The sequence below is a fragment of the Panthera uncia genome, chromosome A2, assembly GCF_023721935.1.
Source record: "Panthera uncia isolate 11264 chromosome A2, Puncia_PCG_1.0, whole genome shotgun sequence".
Classification (NCBI taxonomy): domain Eukaryota; kingdom Metazoa; phylum Chordata; class Mammalia; order Carnivora; family Felidae; genus Panthera; species Panthera uncia.
Window position 1 is genome coordinate 6,998,659 of NC_064816.1, and position 18,627 is coordinate 7,017,285.

An 18,627-nucleotide genomic window follows, 5' to 3' on the forward strand; every position below is an offset into this window, starting at 1 on the left:
GGCACTACCGCTCTGGAGACTTTTCCAGACCAAAGTTAAGCATAAACCCACACCCCAGCAATTCTGCTTCTATGTAGAGACGATCCCAAGAAGCCTCATTCAAGGATGTCGCCACTGCATTATTTATAACAGAGGAAGAAGCTGGAATACTCATATAATGAAATACTGTGGGATAATCGGAATGCGTCCACCAGATTACTTGTAGCAACACGTAACAGTGGCAAACACCAGTTGTGTGTGTTCAGGAAGCTCTGGACAGTGCATGTACATGTGCTAGGTGAAAAAATAAAACCAAAAGAATGGGGAGAACACGTGAATTCCTGTTAATAAAACAAAGGGAAAGACAGAGTCCAGCCGACGGTGTGAACACAGGTTCTGAAGGCAGTTGTGGTATTTTTGCATTTCAGTGTTTGTCCAAAGTAAGTCAAATATGGTATACTTCCAATATTACAGGTACAGTTCCAATAAAGCTAGTCAAATTAATTTCTTGGCTTTCCAGTACATATACAAGTTATATTTATTCTATAGTCTATTAAATTGTTAAATGTGTCATTAAATAACATGAAATCTAAAAAAAAGTATATTTTTTAATTTAAAAATTCTTGGGGTGCCTGGGTGGCTCAGTCAGTTGGGCGTCTGACTTCAGCTCGGGTCATGATCTCGTGGTCCATGGGCTCGGGCCTCGCGTCGGGCTCTGTGCTGACAGCTCAGAACCTGGAGCCTGCTTGGGATTCTGTGTCTCCCTCTCTTTCTGTTCCTCCCCCGCTTGCTCGCGCTCTCTCTCTCTCAAAAACAAATATTTAAAAAATTAAAAAAAAAAAATTCTTTATTGATAGGGCGCCTGAGTGGCTCAGTTGGTTAAGCATCCGATTCTTGATATTGGCTCAGGTCTTGAGCTCAGGGTCATGAGTTCAAGCCCTGTGTTTGGCTCCATGCTGGGCATGAAACCTACTTAAAAAAAGAAAAAAAAAACTGCTAAAAGCACGCTAACCATCATCTGAGCTTTCAGCAAGCTATAATCACCGGTCACAGATCACCATAAATACAGTAAGTAAGTTTGAAATATTCCAAGAATTACTAAAACGTGATAGAGAGTCTCAAAGTGAGCAAATGCTGTTGGAAAAATGGCACCAATTGACTTGCTCGATGCAGGGTTGCCACAGACCTTCAGTTTGTTTAAAAAAATAGAAAACAAAACGAAAAACCCAGTATCTCCAAGTGCAATGAGACAAGATATGCCTGTAGCAGATACCAAAGTATCTCTTCTCTAGGTGACTGGAGAAATTAATCCCCCTAATACTGAGTGAAGTAAATCTAAAAACTTCCACAGGAAGAGAGGGCTTTTAGAAGCCCTCCAATCCATCCTGGACAGAGTCCCCACTGCCCTGGGAAAGTTACACCACGAGGCGAGGCAGGCCTGCGGGGATGTCCCCCCCTCGGAGAGGGCAGCACCTCTGTGGGGTAATCCCTTCCTCTGCACTCACACCAAGGCCTCTAGACAGTGCTATGCAGGTAGAGCGAATGCCACCCAGGAGGCCAGGCTAGTCAGTTACAGTGGATCAACAGCGCGGTGCCCAAGCGCACCTCTTTCCACCGCTGTCCGGCCAATCTGCTTGTCCCGTGAGGCATGCGATCCTCTCCCTCCCCGCCCCCGCCCCGATAACTTTCTCCCAGCTTCCGTGTTAGGGGTCACATTTGAGCAGGGAGAGTCTCAGCCAGGAGAAAAGTTCTTCAGATTGCGCGGGGAGCCCGGCCCAGGTGAGGTTACCTCACAGACGCCACACCGTCGGCGTTTGAAGGCGTTCTCCTTGTCTTCTCGGTCATCCTTTTCGATTTGCTCTGCGAAGAAAGTGTCAAAGATCTGGTAGACCAGCTTGGTAGTGGTGGCTTTAGTGGGGCCTTTGTCCTTCTCTTTGGCAGAATGCCCGATGGTCTGACGTCTTTCAGCTCGCCTGGGACAGAGGTTTCCATCGTGTTAGCAGGCTGGGGAAGAGTGCACAGGACACTCTACCTTCTCTGGTCTCCGGTCTTCGGTTTTATGCCTGCTGCGTCCTTACCTTTTTCCTAGGGTGACCCCAGCCAACTTGATCAGGTCCCTCATGCAGGGGGTCAGAAAGATGGGCTGCTCGTCACTGTCCCCAGCCTCATCATAACTCTCTACTTGTTCTACCACAAACTGGGCGTGCCGAAGGAGAGAATCCTCTGTGAATCGATTCAGGTTGAGCACAGAAGGAGGAACAGTGGTCTTTAAGAAAAAGATCAGAAGTTTCTCTTAGGCTTAAGAAAAACCGTTCTAATCAAACCGAAAAGCGGTTTCTGATTTTAGACAGGAGTTTTCTAGCAACATCTGTGCCGCATGTAAATAGGCATGAATCTCGGGTTGCGGAGACCCTGAGCCCCTCACCTCGATCTTATTGATCAAGTCTTCATAGGTGGAGTCTGGGTTGCTCTGCAGGAACTCAACCACAATCTTACTTATGTAGATCTTCTCCTGCATCACACTAAACAGCGGCGCGTACTCTGGGTTGGGATCCATCAGAATGTATTCGGCAAAAGCTGAAGTAAACCGCAATTTTAAAAAGTGGTCTGAATCTGATGGCAGCTATGATGGCCAAAGGGCAGGGATGAGTCTATGAAGACTATGGGATAGTCTAAAAGTCATTCCATATGCACAAGTCAACAAAACGCAAAGGACATTCGGAGTTAACCCATTCAGAAGTGGCCTAAGACAGCTAGGGAACGGAGGCGCCTGGCTGGCTCAGTCGGTGGAACATGGGACTCTTGATCTCAGGGTTTTGAGTTCGAGCCCCACACTGGGTGCAAATATTACTTAAATAAAATCTTAAAGAAGGCAGCTAAAGGGGCACCTGGCTGGCTCAACCAGTGGAGCACATGACTTGTGATCTCAGGGTTAGGAGTTTGAGCCCCACACTGTGTGTCAGATAAACAAAAATTTTAAAAAAGGAAGAAGACAGCTAGAGAATGGGAGACTGGCCAAGTGGCCTTATTTGGGCTCCTCTCGTTTTTGGAATTCAGTCGGAGTTTGAGCTGTAAGAATAGGACTGGCACTTCTAACTGGAGGGCCAGCTGTAACCCCTACAAAAAAGTCATCCTGATGGTTTCGTAATGGAAACCACCCTAATGACATGGTTCCCAAACAGTCACAAGTTAGTCACGTGCCATTCACGAGAGGCTGAACATCCCACCCAAGCCCAACCGAGCCCAGGGGAGGACAGGAACAAGGGCCCCTTTCCGATTCCATCACGGTCCACAACTGGCCACACACTTACAGGTGCTGAAGCCAATGAGCGCCTTTTCACCTCCATCAAAGCCAGTGATCCACCATTCATTTATGGGGCCAAGATTTTTGCCATTAACACCACCTAGGAAAAAGAAAGTGTCCTGAAAAGAAATGGACTAAGAACTATGACTCCTATCAAACCCCAGAAGGGCCAGTGACACTCTGAGTGCCCCCGAGGTGACTTCCCTTGTCAGCCAAACTGGGCAGTCCTCAGAGCCACCAGAGCGAGTTTGCTAATAGCTGTTCACAGCACAGTCTCAAGCCCTAACTTTAAGGGACAGTCGTTCCAACTGAATAGTGCTTTGCAGGTAAGCTTTGTTTTTAAGATCTCTGCCCAAACATAACCTGGAACGTTCCACTGACCTTCAAGAGACGGGTCATCATCGTAGATTGGTTTTGCTGAACCGGAAAAGAAGAGCTCAACGTTCTTTTCAATGAGACCAGTGTCGATCGGGCACAGGTGACCACGCTTACAGTACACGCTAGACAGGCGACAGAGAGCAGTTACCAGCCGACCAGTGAAGGCAGGCAGAAGTACACAATCAAGCTCAGACCCAAGGTGACGAGACCGCGTGCAAGTCCTAGACGCTTAACCTTCTCGGCTGTCAGAACACTTCATTGGCACAGTGTCCTCACCCAGTTTCTACCCAATTCTCCCACCTATGCATCAAGAGGATCTTGATGTCTGCCGACCTAGGCATCTACAAAGGTGACACCAAGAAGTCAGGGAGTCTTACAGTGGGGTGACAGGAAACCTCACAAGGGATCAACGCACTACTGCGTCTTCCCTCGGCACACTGCTATCGGACAAGCACTGGCTTCTCAGACACATGCTGCTTACGGCTGTGGCCACCACCTCGATGTAGCTCCAAAATGCTTTCACTGCCCACAAAGAAAACCTTCTCTCCATTAAACAGTCACTACTTCCTATTCCATCCCCGCCCCTGGCAATCCCCACTCTGCCTTCTCTGCATTTACGCATTCAGTGTTTTATACATGCTTAATGGCATAGGAACTTCACCTTAATAAGCAGCACAGTAAGACCTATTACCTAACAGCATGAAAACAGATGTAAAGATATGGGAAGGACATACTTCCACCTCATTTGGAGGGTTAAATCTGGAGTTTGAGGGCATCCATCCACAGTCCTACCGCCCAAATGTCAAACTTCAGAAGAACATGAAATCAGGGTGTGTATGTATGTGTCGGGGGTGGGGGGTCTTTCTGCTTCTGGAACCGCTCGTGTTGGCCCCAAAGAGCACCTTCCGGGCAAGAAGTACCATCCCGTGGTGCAAAGGCCCAGGCGGGCGACCCAGAATCCGCAGGCCTTGAGAGCACCACCCCCCATCACACTCCCACAGCCTAGGCCCTTGGAAGCCAGAAATCCTCATCCTGAAACCGCACAGAACTTCAGAAATGCAAACACGAACACCCTGAACTGAAACCCCCACCATGTGCCAGGCATGGTGGACAGACACGAACATCCTGAATTGAAACCCCTACTACGTGTCAGGTATGGTAGATAGACACGGGTCATCTCTCTGCCCTCGGGACGTAAGTCCAGTGGGAAAGATGGACACATAGCCAGGGAGGGGAGGATATGGAGGACCCACAGAAGGGGAGGATACAGTGCCCAGCCTGGCAAGCTATCCACGACGACAGGGAGAAGTTCTAAGTCCTAGGCAGAGGCAGGACCCACTAGTTCACAAAATGGACCCTGCCCAAGACTGCTTTCACCTGCCACTTTCAGCCCAAGTAGCAGAGGTAAACAGAGGCCCTAAATAACTCCGGCAGTCCGGCTACAATGACACTATCCCTGCGAAGCGTGTCCTTAGTGCCGCCTCCCCACCCTACGGGAAAGGGTCTACAGCAGACCCTCTCTCAAGGAGGAAGCCAAGAGACCCCCAAGCTCTGACATTCCTGACTACAGCAGCCCGGGCTCCAGCTGCTGCTCCTCTCCCGAGCCTCTGTCCTGAGACACGCAACAGGGCGGCACGAGGGCATGAGCCTCAGCCGCATCAACACAGTAGATTTCACTTGCACCACCAGGCAGAGGTTGGGCCGGGCCCTGGGGGTCACTGGTAGGTGGACAGCATCTCGACACAGAGCAGGATCCTGACGGTGTTCGAGAGGGGGATACAGCCAACCACCAACCACAGGGAGCATGAAATGTGCCGCAGAAGAAACACGCTGGGGATCTTGTCTCGGGGCAAGAGAACCCCTAACCTGCTGTAGGGCAGGGGTGTTAGGAAAGTGATGCCCACAACAGGTATGGTAGAGGAGATCCACCCCACATTTTCCTCAGGGAGGGAAAAAGCACCTGCTAAAGCAGGTGAAAGAAACAGTGGACGCGTCCTGGAGCCGAGCCATTCCCCACAAAGAAATAAAGTGAAGCCTCAGAGTAACTGCAGCCCCAGCGAGGAGCAGAATGGAGCACAGGGTGCAGAACACGGGACTGCGTACTCACAGGCTTGTTTGAGTCTTGCCAAAGGCGCAGTCCAGACGCCAGGACCTTCACTCCAGAACCTCAAGGGCCACTGCCACAGCCTGTGCAGCCCTGCTTGGTCTAGCCCCCTCCCGGGCCCTCTGCTCCCGCAACTCTGGCCACACCAGCCTCATCACTGAGTCCTGCACAGCCAACAGGAGCCCACCTCGGGGTCTCTGTACCTGCTGTTCCCTCCAGCCGGGGTGTCCTTCCCCAGCTGTCCCCTCGACTTACGCTCTATGCCACGAAGGGTTCTGATCGAGTCACTTCCCTCTGTCCCAAACACACTCTCCCAGCCCCTCTCTGCTCACCATGCCTTTCACATGTGCCGCGGTTACTACCACCTGACACGCAGAACTTAGCTTCTGCCCCCAGGAAAGCAGGGACCCACGGAGTTGTACCCATAACACCTAAGTCAGTACCGACCTAGCACATGGTTGGCCCTCATCTGGATGAAAGAGCTTCAGGATGCGTACAGACTGAAGATTAGACATGCACGGTTTTAACAACCCACACAGCAGAGATCTACTACACTCCCACCATCTTTGGGGCTCTGATCCAGGAGGCGTTAGCAACTTGAGAAAGGCTACGGGTCAAACGCTAAAGAACCTCGCGAGGACATCAAGAACTTCGGCGCCTTCGGGAAAGTGCTCTATTACAATGAAGCAGAAGCGTATGCGTTACCTAAAGCAGGTCAGTTTGTGTTGGGGAAGGGCCTCATAACTCTCGAAGCCAGACTCGTTGGCATCGAAGATGGAGAGTCTCTCGTTTGTCAACAGCTGTGGCTCATCCACCTGAGAGACAGCGACCGTTAGGCTGAGGCAGAGGCAGAGGCAGAGGCAGAGGCAGAGGCAGGAAAGAGAAGGCTGGAAGTAGACCCGGAACTTACTGCGTCGGGGGGATGCTGTTCGTACTTCAGCTCGGCATCGTCCAGGTACTGTCCACACTGAACACACCGCAGAGGATTGGGCTGGGGGCACGAACACAAACAGCACTCAGAGGGCCGGCTCTGGGCAACCCCACCAGCGCCACAGCACCCGTTTTACTCCCAGTTGTGGGTTTACCTTGGAGGACACCACGGTTTTGGTTCGAGCCATTTTTTTCTCCGTTCTGAGAATAAAGCAGAACATAGTTTGTGTGTTTTTAATCCTATAGGAACATGTGAGAAGCTACCCAAGTTACACCTAATCTACTGACACAGGTGAGCACCAGCTGCTGCCTTGGAGGGAGAAGTGCCAGGTCCTCGGTGTCTCTGTACCACAAGGAGGGGACCTGCCTCACGCAGAATTGGAGCGTTTGGGTCCTGAGCTCACAGACTCCATAAGAAACAAAGCTAAGCTAAGGCTGCTCTAGCAATTCATTAAAACCCCTTCATCTTTTTTTCTAGAAGGAGAATCTTAATATGATCCGCTTTGTACCAAGACAACAATAAGTGCTTACGGTTCTTTGGATGTAGTTTTGCGTCTCTTCTCTTCCTAAATGGAGAGAAAAAAAGAGGGTACAAAAGTATTTTACAGCTGGACAATGCTCCAGAATTTCATTTTTTACATTTTTTAAATATTTATTTATTTTTGAGAGAGAGAGAGAGAGAGAGAGAGACCAAGCGTGAGCAAGGGAGGGGCAGAGAAGGAGACACAGAATCTGAAGCAGGCTCCAGGCTCTAAGCTGTCAGCACAGAGCCTGACACGGGGCTCAAACTCACGGACCATGAGATCATGACCTGAGCCGAAGTCAGATGCTTAACTGACTGAGTCACCCAGGCGCACCAATGCTCCACAATTTTATATACACAGTTATCACAAAACCTAGTCAGAGGCAGAGAGGAAGAGAGTCAAAGGACCAGTGAGGTCCAAGCCATCTCCAGTGTCTAGAGTCTTCTATTCAAAATTCTTATAACTAAAGACTTCCTTAAGAGACTCCTAACAAAAACCATTAAAAAAAAAAAAAAAAAAGCTTAGCTTACCCGTACAAGCAGTACCTCAAGGCAAATAAACAACTGATGAGGGGTCTATGGACTGAATTAAGTCCCTCTAAAGTTCATGTTGAAGCCCTAACCCCGAATGTGGCTGTATTTGGAGAAGAGGCTTTTAAGGAGGTGACCAAGGTTCTAAGGGTGGCCCTAATCCAACAGGGCTGGTGTCCTCTTCAGAAGGGGAAGGGACACCAGGCTCCCTCTTCTCCCTCCACACTCACACAGGAAAGAGCCTGGGAGGACGCAGTGAGAAGGCAGCCGTCGGCAAGCCAGGAAGAAAGGCCTCACCAGGAACTAACCCTGGCGGCACTCTGATCTTGGACTCTGAGTCTCCAGAACTGTGGAAAAATAAACGTCTGTTGTTTAAACCACCCAGAGTGCACCACTGGATTAGTCTACCATTAAAAAAAGAGGAAACTTCTTTCTAGGGTTATGTTCGGCGAATGAAGGAATGAGAGAACTGTGGACTATCACCACTTTGCAGCTCCCAGTGAAACAGATTTAAGCAATGACTGTTACAAACATTAGGTGAGAAGCAGAGAGACGCTTTACAATGGATGGATCAGTCTTAACACCATAAATAGACAACTGTGCCTTCCGGTGTGACATGACAGGAAGCACCTGGCACCCCCTCAGAGTCCACTGGGCAACAAAGGACCTGCATCTGGTCGAGCCCCCAGACCTAACCATCAGTCTGTAGGAGACAGGGCTGGAGAGAGGTTTAACTCAAGGGGGGTGCAAACAAAACACCAGGACCCAGAAACTCTATGGGTAAGCCAGTTCCCTTCATAAATTGCAAGGCAGATGAGGGGGTAAGACTCTGGAGGAGACAGGACAAACAGAAACCAAATTCACTGTATAGGCCTTGTTTGGGTCCCGATTCAGAGTCCCCGTTGTTTCTTTTTTCTAGGCAGGGAAATCTGAACAGACTAGACCTTGACATTGTATTAATGATGACCTTGTGGGGATATTTAAGAAGAGAGTCCTTTTATAGGAAGTTCTTGTGTAACTGTCTCAGTAATGTCAGGGATTTGTTCAGCATCACCCAGGGGTGAGGGAGGCTGGGAGAACAGGCAGGGACCGACTCAAACACTTGGCCATGAGCGGAGAGCTGTTGTAGGCCGATGAGAACACGAGGCCCTCTGCCCTATTCGGCCTACTTCGGGGTATGCTCGAATGTCTCCAGAACCAAAAGTTTACTTAAAAAAAAAAAAAAAAGTCACTTTGGGATGTAGGAAACAAAGGATTAAAAAACAAGAGCTTACCTTTTCATCCTCATCTTTTTCTTCAGAAACTTGTGGTTTTACTCTTTCAGGTTCTTTTTCTTCAGGTCTCCGTTTGGCAGCTCTGTTAGGTAAATAAACATATGCCAGATCTTTGCTCAGAATAACCCTATTGCCAACTCACATCGAAAACAAAAACTAATGCCTCCATACTGAAAAGCAAAATATTCAGAATATATCTGGGTAAGATTCTTTCTTCCGATCCAATAAAGAAAGCCCCTTGTCACGGTGGCTCTAAAAGGAGCACTGATAAGTTGTCTGAACTCCAAAAGCAGCCCCCATGACCCCTCCAATGCGGGCCAAGCGAGAAGTGCCGGGAGGGAAGGGACCCACAAGATGTGCAGGGGTGGCACGGCCACCCAAGTGGCAGAGGAGGCCCAGCTTAGTTTCTTATCCAACCCCGCCCGAGCGGATCCAGTCTTCTGAGCACATCAGCACCTCCGTGTAAACCTCTACATCAGCACCGATCTCTAGAATGGTAATTTCAGTAACGAAAATTACACAAAGCACAGCACAAAGGCACAAGCATTTCAACCACTTACAGATCTTTGGGTTGACTTCTGGGTCTCCTTTCATCCTGCGAGGGTGAAACAGGGGTGGAGAGAGATAGAGGGGAAAAGTTAGTTTCTGAGAAAAGAGCAAGACCAAACTGAAAGTACCCATTAATGATCACAGCGCCGTGAAGCTGGAGAACAGGAAATCTACACAGGCCTACAGGGTACAGAGGAGACTTCACATTTTAACTCCATTCCCTAACCCCCTACAAGCAAGAGTTGGCCAGGACTGGGCAGGTGGTTTCTATAAAGAGCCAGAAAACATTCTCAGATTTTGTAAGGCTCATGGTCTGTGTCACAAGTACTCAATCCCACCATTATAACATAAAAGCAACCAGAGAAAACACAGAAGTGAAAAGGCACGACTGTGTTCCAAAAAAATTCATAAAAATGGGCAAAAGGCCAGATTTGGGCCATAACTTGCCAACTCTGTCCAGAAAACCTCATTGTAAAAGGGATTATACCCATGTACCTTAAGTTGGCCAAATGCCTATACTTCCATTTGTCATCTGGTCAGAGGTAAAGATGTCATATAGAAAAGTATCGGGACAGCAGGAAAAACAAGGACAAAACTTAGCAATCTAGCATGGAAAATTAAGAAATAAAAGAATTCCCAACTCCGTCACCAACTCCTTGTTATATATAAACAATCTAGTGTCTTCTGAGCTTAAATAACTTTCTGATAAATTTATTGAGCTTATCTTCATAGATTAACAAGTCTGTTAGGTTTATTAAAATAGGAGAGCCGGGGCGCCTGGGTGGCTCAGTCAGTTGGGCGTCCGACTTCAGCACAGGTCATGATCTCACAGTCTGTGAGCTCGAGCCCCGCGTCGGGCTCTGTGCTGACAGCTCAGAGCCTGGAGCCTGTTTCAGATTCTGTGTCTCCCTCTCTCTCTGCCCCTCCCCTGTTCATGCTCTGTCTCTGTCTCAAAAATAAATAAACGTAAAAAAAAAAAAAAAAATAGGAGAGCCTACAATATTAGAAAGGGTCAAATGTTTGATCCTTCCATCTCTTTCTACCATGAGGCAAGAGCTCCCGCCAGTTTCTGTCTGCAGAGAATGGGCGGTCTGACACCATCACTAGGATCTCTGTAGGGGGCCTGGCAGGGATTCCAGGCAAGTGCCGACAGCAAGATAAGCAATATCTGGACAGAAAAGGTGAGAGACAGTTAAGATGGCAGAGCATGCTGGAGGCGACACCAAAAGGGTCAGACGCCACGGAACAAGAATGGATGCCTGTTGCCAGCCAGGTCAGAAGTAAGGAAGTGCATGACCCAGCAAGTCCGTGACCATGGGCTCCACCATCTAAATCTCAAGAGACAGAAAAACCAGACGATCCTGGGATTATCCCAGTTGGACTTCTCTTAGACAGGGACCACGCGGCTTATAGAGCTGGGGAGTCCCGTGCTGCGGCCCCCCAGTGCACGAACCTCCCCTCCCTGGAGTTCAGTCGGCGGGACCGCCCTGCAGATGACCTTGCCATCCTGCACTTGTACGAAGGCCCAGCCCCACTCCATGCATAAAGTTGCAGAGTTTAAGTATGTTCACTTAGCTGAACGGGGGAGGCTGGCAGGACGGGGAGACCTAGACTCGGAACTTAGGAGGCTGGCAGAGCAACACAGGTGTGGCTGGCGCGTCCGAGGGGAGGATCAAGTGCAGCCAAACGCGCACACACCTTCGTCAAGGTGCACACAGGCCCTGTCCACCGTTACAGGGAAGCAGACCACTGTACACACAGACACGAGACAACCACCAACCCCTATGAGGGGGATTAGGGAACTTTCCCAGAGTCGCCCCGTGGGGAGGTCGGGCTGGATTTGAACCCAGAGCCCTGCCCCACACCATGTGTCCCGACCAAATGGGAATAGAAGAAAAGTGGAATTTAAGAAGCAAAGATTCAGTCTTTACCCTCTCGTCTCCTTCATCCGTTTCGGCCTGCACTCCTGTTCTTCCTTCTCGGTCCAGCTCCTCCTTCGACTTCAGTTTAGGTGTTCTGTCACACAAAACCGGACACATCCACGCAATCAGTTCGGGGAGGCGGACACCACTGCAAGCACCCCCAGTGATGGCTTACAGTCTCCTCCCCGGACCCAGAGCATGGACTGCCTTTCCCAGCTGAAGGGCAAGTCTTCCCTATAGGAAGCCCGAAAGCCATTTATTACTTCAGAACTTATGATCTTCAGAGATGCCATCAACATTTCATATAAATGAAACAAACAGCTTAAATGAACAGTTTAAAACAAAATAACCTCCCCCCCCCCACACACACACACAAATAGGACTCCATCGATTTCCTGTAACCTGATGGGAATTCTGCCCACAGAGGCAGAAGGCAAGTGTCTGGCCCAGAGGTGGACCCCGTGTGGGTTCACGACAGCCGGTCAGATGTGTGACCTGCATCAGTAACCGCGGAAAGCCGACTAGCCACACGGGATCTTCACTTCCGGGCTCTGCCCCTCCGTTTGGGTGCTCTGCCCACCCCTAGACACAGGCCCGGTCTCGACATTTCCTCCAGCCAACTGGATGCCAACAGAGACTTGAAGTGCTCTTGACCTCTGCCCTCGCACTCCGCCACCGCCACAAAAGCACACCCGGGCTGGCCAGGTCGTCCCCATCATCTCCACCAAGCCTGGCCAAGATCAGTCAACAGACACCAGGAGGCAGACTTGCAAGCTCAGTAAATGAGGTCTTAAGCCACTGACTGAGCTTCAGCAACCATAATTACCCGGCATCCTCACAGCCAACGGGGGAGGAACGCAGCAGCTCATTTGATGCCCTTTCTCACCACCTCAGAAACTACGTGTTGAATGACCACCACTGAGGAAGGGCCTCGGGTCAAGATCAGCTGAGCTGAGCCTTCACTCCGGTACTCCGACCTTCCCCAAGTGGAACCACCCACACACGTAGAACTTACGTACCTAATGCTCTGCCTAACCCGTTATTTTTACCAGAACACTTATTTTAGCGATTTTCACACTAGGAAGTACAAAGGCATGTTAACTATACTTACGGTTCTTTGGTTTGACTTCTGAGCCTCTTTTCTTCCTAAGAAGGGGGTAAAAAAGAAACTAGTTAATTTCCCCCCATTTAGCCCTGATCTTTCCATTGTTCTATGGAAACAATACCTAAACTGATCCTACAGTCTAGCTGGTGGGAGTAAATACGATCTATCTTCAAGATAGCAAGGTTTTTTGTTTTTTGGTTTTTTTTTTTGGGGGGGGGGGTGGTAAGTAAGCAGGAAGTTGCAGGATCTAAGAGTTCTGTAATCTAAGCGCTTTGCCCCCAAACCCCTCTATCACACGTCATGAGTACGTGTGGACGACCTCACAGACAACTGGCTAACAGAACTAGGAATCTATAATAAAAGCATGAAACAGGATGGCCCACTCTCAACAAGTGCTCCACCTCAAACACTGATGACGATCGTTCTGAACCCAAGTTTAAAAGAGCTAAACACACCTTTGTGGAAAAGGTCCCGAGTGAACTCGGCCTCAAACTCCACATTTTGTGAAGAGACCACAAGGGTTAGTGATGTTAAGAGAAGAAACACACTGAAGACCCATCTACTGCAAGAAGAGGTACTGGGAGTCTGACCACAGGCAAGGAATTTCAATCCTGCCCAACGCGCCCTGAGGGTAGTTGAGCAAGCCCACTAGAACTGCCTGTTCCCAAATGAGCTGGAGTATAACTGCTATCTAACTAGTATCAGGGTAGGAGAGGTGATCGATTAAAGGCTAGCTTTATACCAAATGGTTCTTCAAGAATGGTCACTCAGTTGACCCCCAACTAGAGCAATAACAGACACCCATCCTTTACCCTCCATTCAAGTTTGTAAGAAACTTCTAGATATTTTGAGAGAGAGAGAGAGAGAGAGGCACATGCATGCGGGGGAGGGACAGAGAGAGAGGGAGAGAATCTTAAGCAAGCTCCATGCTCAGCACAGAGCCCAACTTGGGGTTCAGTCTCATGAACCATGAGATCATGACCTGAGCCGAATTCAGGAGTCAGACACTGAACCACCTGAACCAGCCAGACGCCCCAAAACAGGACCCAATGTTGCCCTGTTGCCGGTGGCTGCCCGTTAGCCCTTCTGTCATATAGGACAACACTGTCCAATGGTAAGCTTCCCATTATCAAACCCCCATTCCCTCCCCTATCCTCTCCTCGAGGGGGTTCAGGTGGCACATCGGTCTTTCACAGAACCTTAAATTCGGATTGTACAAAGAAACCGGAGGTCTGAGGAAGACCTGGGGAGATCTGGTCTGATCGCCATGAAGAATGCAACTTTAGGGCCACCTGGGTGACTCGGTTGGCTGAGTGGCTGATTCTTGATTTCAGGTCAGGTCATAATCTCACAGCTGGGGAGATCAAGCCCCACGTGGGCTCTGTGCTGACAGCGTGGAACCTGACTGGGATTCTCTCTCTGCCCCCCCCCCCTGCTCGCATGCTTGCTCTCTTTCAAAATAAATAAACTTAAAAAAAAAAAAAAAGAATGCAACTTTGTATCTGGATGATGCTATAGAATTTCAGCACCCCTTGTGTTTGAAAGTCAGATTCCCACAAAGACTTGGTGAGCAAGGGAGGCAGATGGGCAGGGGCACAGACTGAAGTTCTGTCACTGATGGAATAGCAGAAGGTCCAGCTGCTCCCCAAGCCTAACGCAGTGTCCTTGTCACGAAAGCCACACAACCCCCCTTCTGGGTAGAGAATCACAGAAAAAGAAGTCTGAAAAGCATTTTGACTAAAGTCAAGGTCATTTTGATCAGGAGAGAAAGTCCTTTTGTTCCTACATGTGGCCCCCCTCCCAGTGACCCCCTTCCTGAAACCGAACAGGGACTCCAAGTAAAGTACAATGGACAAACTCGGATGTGACCAGGCTTTACTTTTTCGTCTCTTTCCTCCTCTTCTTCCATGTGTGTTCCAGGTCCTACTCTCTCCGGTTCTTCTGCAGGGAGCGGTCTAGCAACTCTGTCAAGCAAAGTAACACACACCCCAAGGGTGACTTTCCCCAACCCCGCCCCTGCCAGCAGTTTTCCTAAGGTCCTCCTCTTCCTACCCCAGAGAGCAATCTCCATCTCAGAGGCCCTGAAAGGCACATACTACTTTAATATTTAATCAGACCTTTACATCTGGTTCTGACAACGGCCGGTTCCCCTCAATTCATTCTTTGCAATGAGAATTCTACATGAATTAAAGGCTAATAATCTGACCCCAAATTCAGCATTCTTGAGCCATCTATGGTCGCCATGGCAACTCACAATAAAGCTCTTTAAAACTTTGCAGAAAAGTAATTTCGGTAATGAAGATTGCACATTGTACAGAACAGGTATATTAATCGTTCTTACTGTTCTCTGGATGTAACTTTCCGCCTCTTTTCCTCCTGTGTGGAGAGAAGGAAGACAAGAACGTTCATTTCAAAGAAGATCAACATGAAAAGCATGAGTGACAGTATTAAATACATTTGGCACTGTTAAAAATGGGGGGGGGGGGGCGGTGCTGGGTTTAAGGGAAAGATCTGGGTAATAAGCATCAGTCTGGTAGTGCCGTCCCACTACCCTCAAAACGAAGGAGGCCCAGGAGTTGGCCCAGCACATGCCCGCGTACCAGAGGTTTCCAGTGACGCTCTATAAAAGAATCAAAGATCCTCCACCCCCAGTCAGGAAGTCTTTAATATTAGGAAAAAACAAAATAGTAATTTGGGATTCACAGCAGGAAGTGAGGACACTAGCTCTTCCCGGACGAACACCCTGGTGTACCATTTCACACTGTCTGCCGTCTCCAGGGTATCTACGTGTATTTAAGAGGGATAGATATATTGCAGTGACGAAACAGATCTGGATCCTGTTTGGGGTAGAGGTTACAAGACTCCATACACGTGAGTGCATATACACACATGCGAAAACTGGTAAAATCTGAATAAAGTCTAGATTGTACAGCGAGGTCACTTTCCTGGTTTTGCTGAGGTATTACAGTTCTAGATGTTACCACTGGAGAAATTTAGGGAAGTACACAGAACCTTGTTGTATTCTATTATAGGCAACACATACACAAACATCTGTGGTATATGTAGGTGCATAGATGGAAAATTCTGCCTCCAGGCTGCCTTCAGACTGGATCTACACCAGCTCTTCCCTGAGTCTCCAGCCTGTTGGCCTGTCCTGCATGCTTTAGTCTTGCCAGCCTTAACCGCAGGAGCCAAGTTTAAAATTAATCTTACACATACATCTTGTCTCTCTAGAGAACTCTAATGGTAGATTTCATACTAAGTCTCTTTCTCACTCTCTCTCAGACAACATAGAGGAAACTGATAAATCCTTGCCTCTTCCCCGCTCTGGAAGGTCAGGAGGAAGGGAGATCTATGCACCAAACATCCTTTTATACTATTTAGAAGTTTTACTAAATGCATGTAATACCCATTTTTAAAACATAATAAGTTCTCGTAACTTTAAATGGACTAAAAAAGATGATCCCTGTATGAGGACTTATGTGACAAAACTATCTGACACTGCTGGCTGGATACACCAAGTCTTATCTAGCATATTGTGACAATATTCTTACAAGCCTTCATAAACAAAGCCTCCCAGGCCTCACACAAACTGCCAGTGAAATGGCAGGTTTCTTGAAAAGCCAGATGAAAAGGGTACACGAGCCTTCTAAAAGGTTAGGGTGCAAAAAACCACTCTAAAACAGGTACATGTGGAAGAGAGCTATTGATATTACAAGAGCAAGCCTGTTCTGTCTGGAATGCTTTCTCCTAAGAGACAAGAGACTTGGCCACTGATCTGAATACATGGTTCCCTCTGTGCCTCAGTTTCCCACTTAAAAGCAGGTAACCTAAACTTAACTATAGACATCAGAATAAAGGTCATGGACAGTAACATGTGGTTTCTTTTTTTTTTTTTTTAATGTTTTTTTTTTAATGTTTATTTTATTTTTGAGACAGAGAGAGAGCATGAACAGGGGAGGGGCAGAGAGAGAGGGAGACACAGAATCCGAAACGGGCTCCAGGCTCCGAGCTGTCAGCACAGAGCCCGACGCGGGGCTCGAACTCGTGGACCGTGAGATCATGACCTGAGCCAAAGTCGGCCGCTTAACCGACTGAGCCACCCAGGTGCCCCTACATGTGGTTTCTAAAAACAGAATCCATGGGTCTTACAACAGGTTGTCAAGCCTACCTCAAGGAGAGTGGTAGCCCAGTGACACCTGATACCCCTTAGCCCAGTGCTTCTCAGCCAGAGTAATTTTACCCCTCCCCCCAATTTGGAAGTGTCTGACGATGATTTTTGGTGGTGACAACTGAGAGGGGAGAGGGGGATTACTACTGGTACCTAGAGAGTAGAGGTCGGGATGCTGCTACATGCTATAAACCACAGGACCGCCCCACCGCCTCCACAGCAAAGGATTATCTAGCCCCAAAAGTCAGTAATGCCACGGTCGCTCTATCAGTAGCAGTAAGGCATTTACTACCCACACATAAACCTACAGACTTCCCTTCAACGTACATAGCTAATCCTGCAGCAAAATCAAAAAGAAAATTGATGTGCGACCATCTGGTATTATCTAGGTTTGGGCCTCAAGTCACAAGGGAAAGTACCATCACAGACTAACATCTTCTGTATCAAAGACACTTCAGTAAGCCACTGGTTTTCTAACCTATGAGGTCTAAGTAGCATTATTACACTACATATAGCAACTCTAATGCTCTACTATTAGACAAGTTGGATGTGGAAAAGGAGCTAAGGACGGCAGAAGCAAATGCTTTATTTTTTTTTTTTAATTTTTTTTTTTAAATGTTTATTTAAATGTCACGTAATGTTTAAGTTTTATTAAACTTAATAAAGAGACAGGGCATGAATGGGGGAGGGGCAGAGAGAGAGGGAGACACAGAATCGGAAGCAGGCTCCAGGCTCTGAGCCATCAGCCCAGAGCCTGACGCGGGGCTCGAACTCACGAACCGTGAGATCGTGACCTGAGCCGAAGTCGGACGCTCAACCGACTGAGCCACCCAGGCGCCCCAGAAGCAAATGCTTTAAACATGTCACAGCTCGGGGTGCCTGGGTGGCTCGGTCAGTTAAGCACCCGACTCTGGATTTTGGCTCAGGTCATGATCTCAGTTTGTCAGATCGAGCCCCACATTGGGCTCTGCACTGATAACACAGAGCCTGCTTGGGATTCTCCCTCTCTCCTGCTCTCTACCCCCTCCCTGCTCTCAGTCTCTCAAAATTAATTAATTAATTAATTGATTAAAGTTTTGGGGGCACCTGGATGACTCAGTTGATTAAGCATCCGACTCTTGAGCTTGGCTCCAGGTCATGATCTCATGGTTTGTGAGTTCAACCTCTGCATCGGGCTCTACGCTGACAGTGCAGAGCCTGCTTGGGATTCCCTCTCCCCCCTCACTCTCTGCCCTCCTTCACTCTCTCTCAAAAATAAACATTTGGGGCACCTAGGTGGCTCACTTGGTTAAGCATCCAACTCTTGGTTTCAGCTCAAGTCATGATCTCATGGTTCATGGATTCAAGCCCCAAGTCAGGCTCCGCAGCAGGCAGCGCATATCCTGCTTAGGATTCTCTCTCTTTCTCTCTGCTCCTACCCGGCTCACACTTTTTGTCTCTCTCAAAAATAAATAAACTTAAGGAAAATAAGTAGCACCCGGGTGGCTCAGTTGGTTCGGTGTCCGACTCTTGATTTTAGCTAGGGTCATGGTCTTGTGGTTTGTGAGTTCGAGCCCCCTGTCAGGCTGTTCTGACAGTGCAGAGCCTGCTTGGAATTCTCTCTATGCCCCTCCCCTGCTCTCTCTCTCTCTCTCTCAAAGTAAGAAAACTTTAAAAAAAATACATTTTTTAAAAAAAGCTTTAAAAAATAAACAGGGGCGCCTGGGTTGCTCAGTCGGTTGAGCATCTGACTCTTGGTTTCAGCTCAGGTCATGATCTCACGGTTCCTGGGTTCAAGCCCGCATCAGGCTCTGCGTGGACAGCATGCAGCCTGCTTGGGATTCACTTTCTCCTCTCCATCTCTCTCAAAATAAATAA

The 18,627-nt window shown here is 48.5% G+C and overlaps 1 protein-coding gene across 5 annotated transcripts in view; it reads right to left on the reverse strand.

The window, feature by feature from the left end:
• The window catches only part of DNMT1 (DNA methyltransferase 1), a 46,834-nt gene that overhangs the window by 14,825 nt on the left and 13,382 nt on the right, over positions 1-18,627 (reverse strand). For all 5 annotated transcript variants that reach the window (XM_049642365.1, XM_049642366.1, XM_049642367.1 and 2 more), the window contains 15 exons: positions 14,941-14,975; positions 14,479-14,563; positions 12,606-12,640; positions 11,504-11,588; positions 9,584-9,618; positions 9,024-9,105; positions 7,227-7,261; positions 6,851-6,896; positions 6,676-6,756; positions 6,471-6,580; positions 3,665-3,783; positions 3,291-3,383; positions 2,405-2,556; positions 2,058-2,245; positions 1,769-1,952 (listed from right to left, as the gene is read on the reverse strand). In XM_049642365.1, the coding sequence (XP_049498322.1) occupies positions 1,769-1,952; positions 2,058-2,245; positions 2,405-2,556; positions 3,291-3,383; positions 3,665-3,783; positions 6,471-6,580; positions 6,676-6,756; positions 6,851-6,896; positions 7,227-7,261; positions 9,024-9,105; positions 9,584-9,618; positions 11,504-11,588; positions 12,606-12,640; positions 14,479-14,563; positions 14,941-14,975 (1,365 nt within the window). The remainder of the gene's footprint in view (positions 1-1,768; positions 1,953-2,057; positions 2,246-2,404; positions 2,557-3,290; positions 3,384-3,664; positions 3,784-6,470; positions 6,581-6,675; positions 6,757-6,850; positions 6,897-7,226; positions 7,262-9,023; positions 9,106-9,583; positions 9,619-11,503; positions 11,589-12,605; positions 12,641-14,478; positions 14,564-14,940; positions 14,976-18,627) is intronic.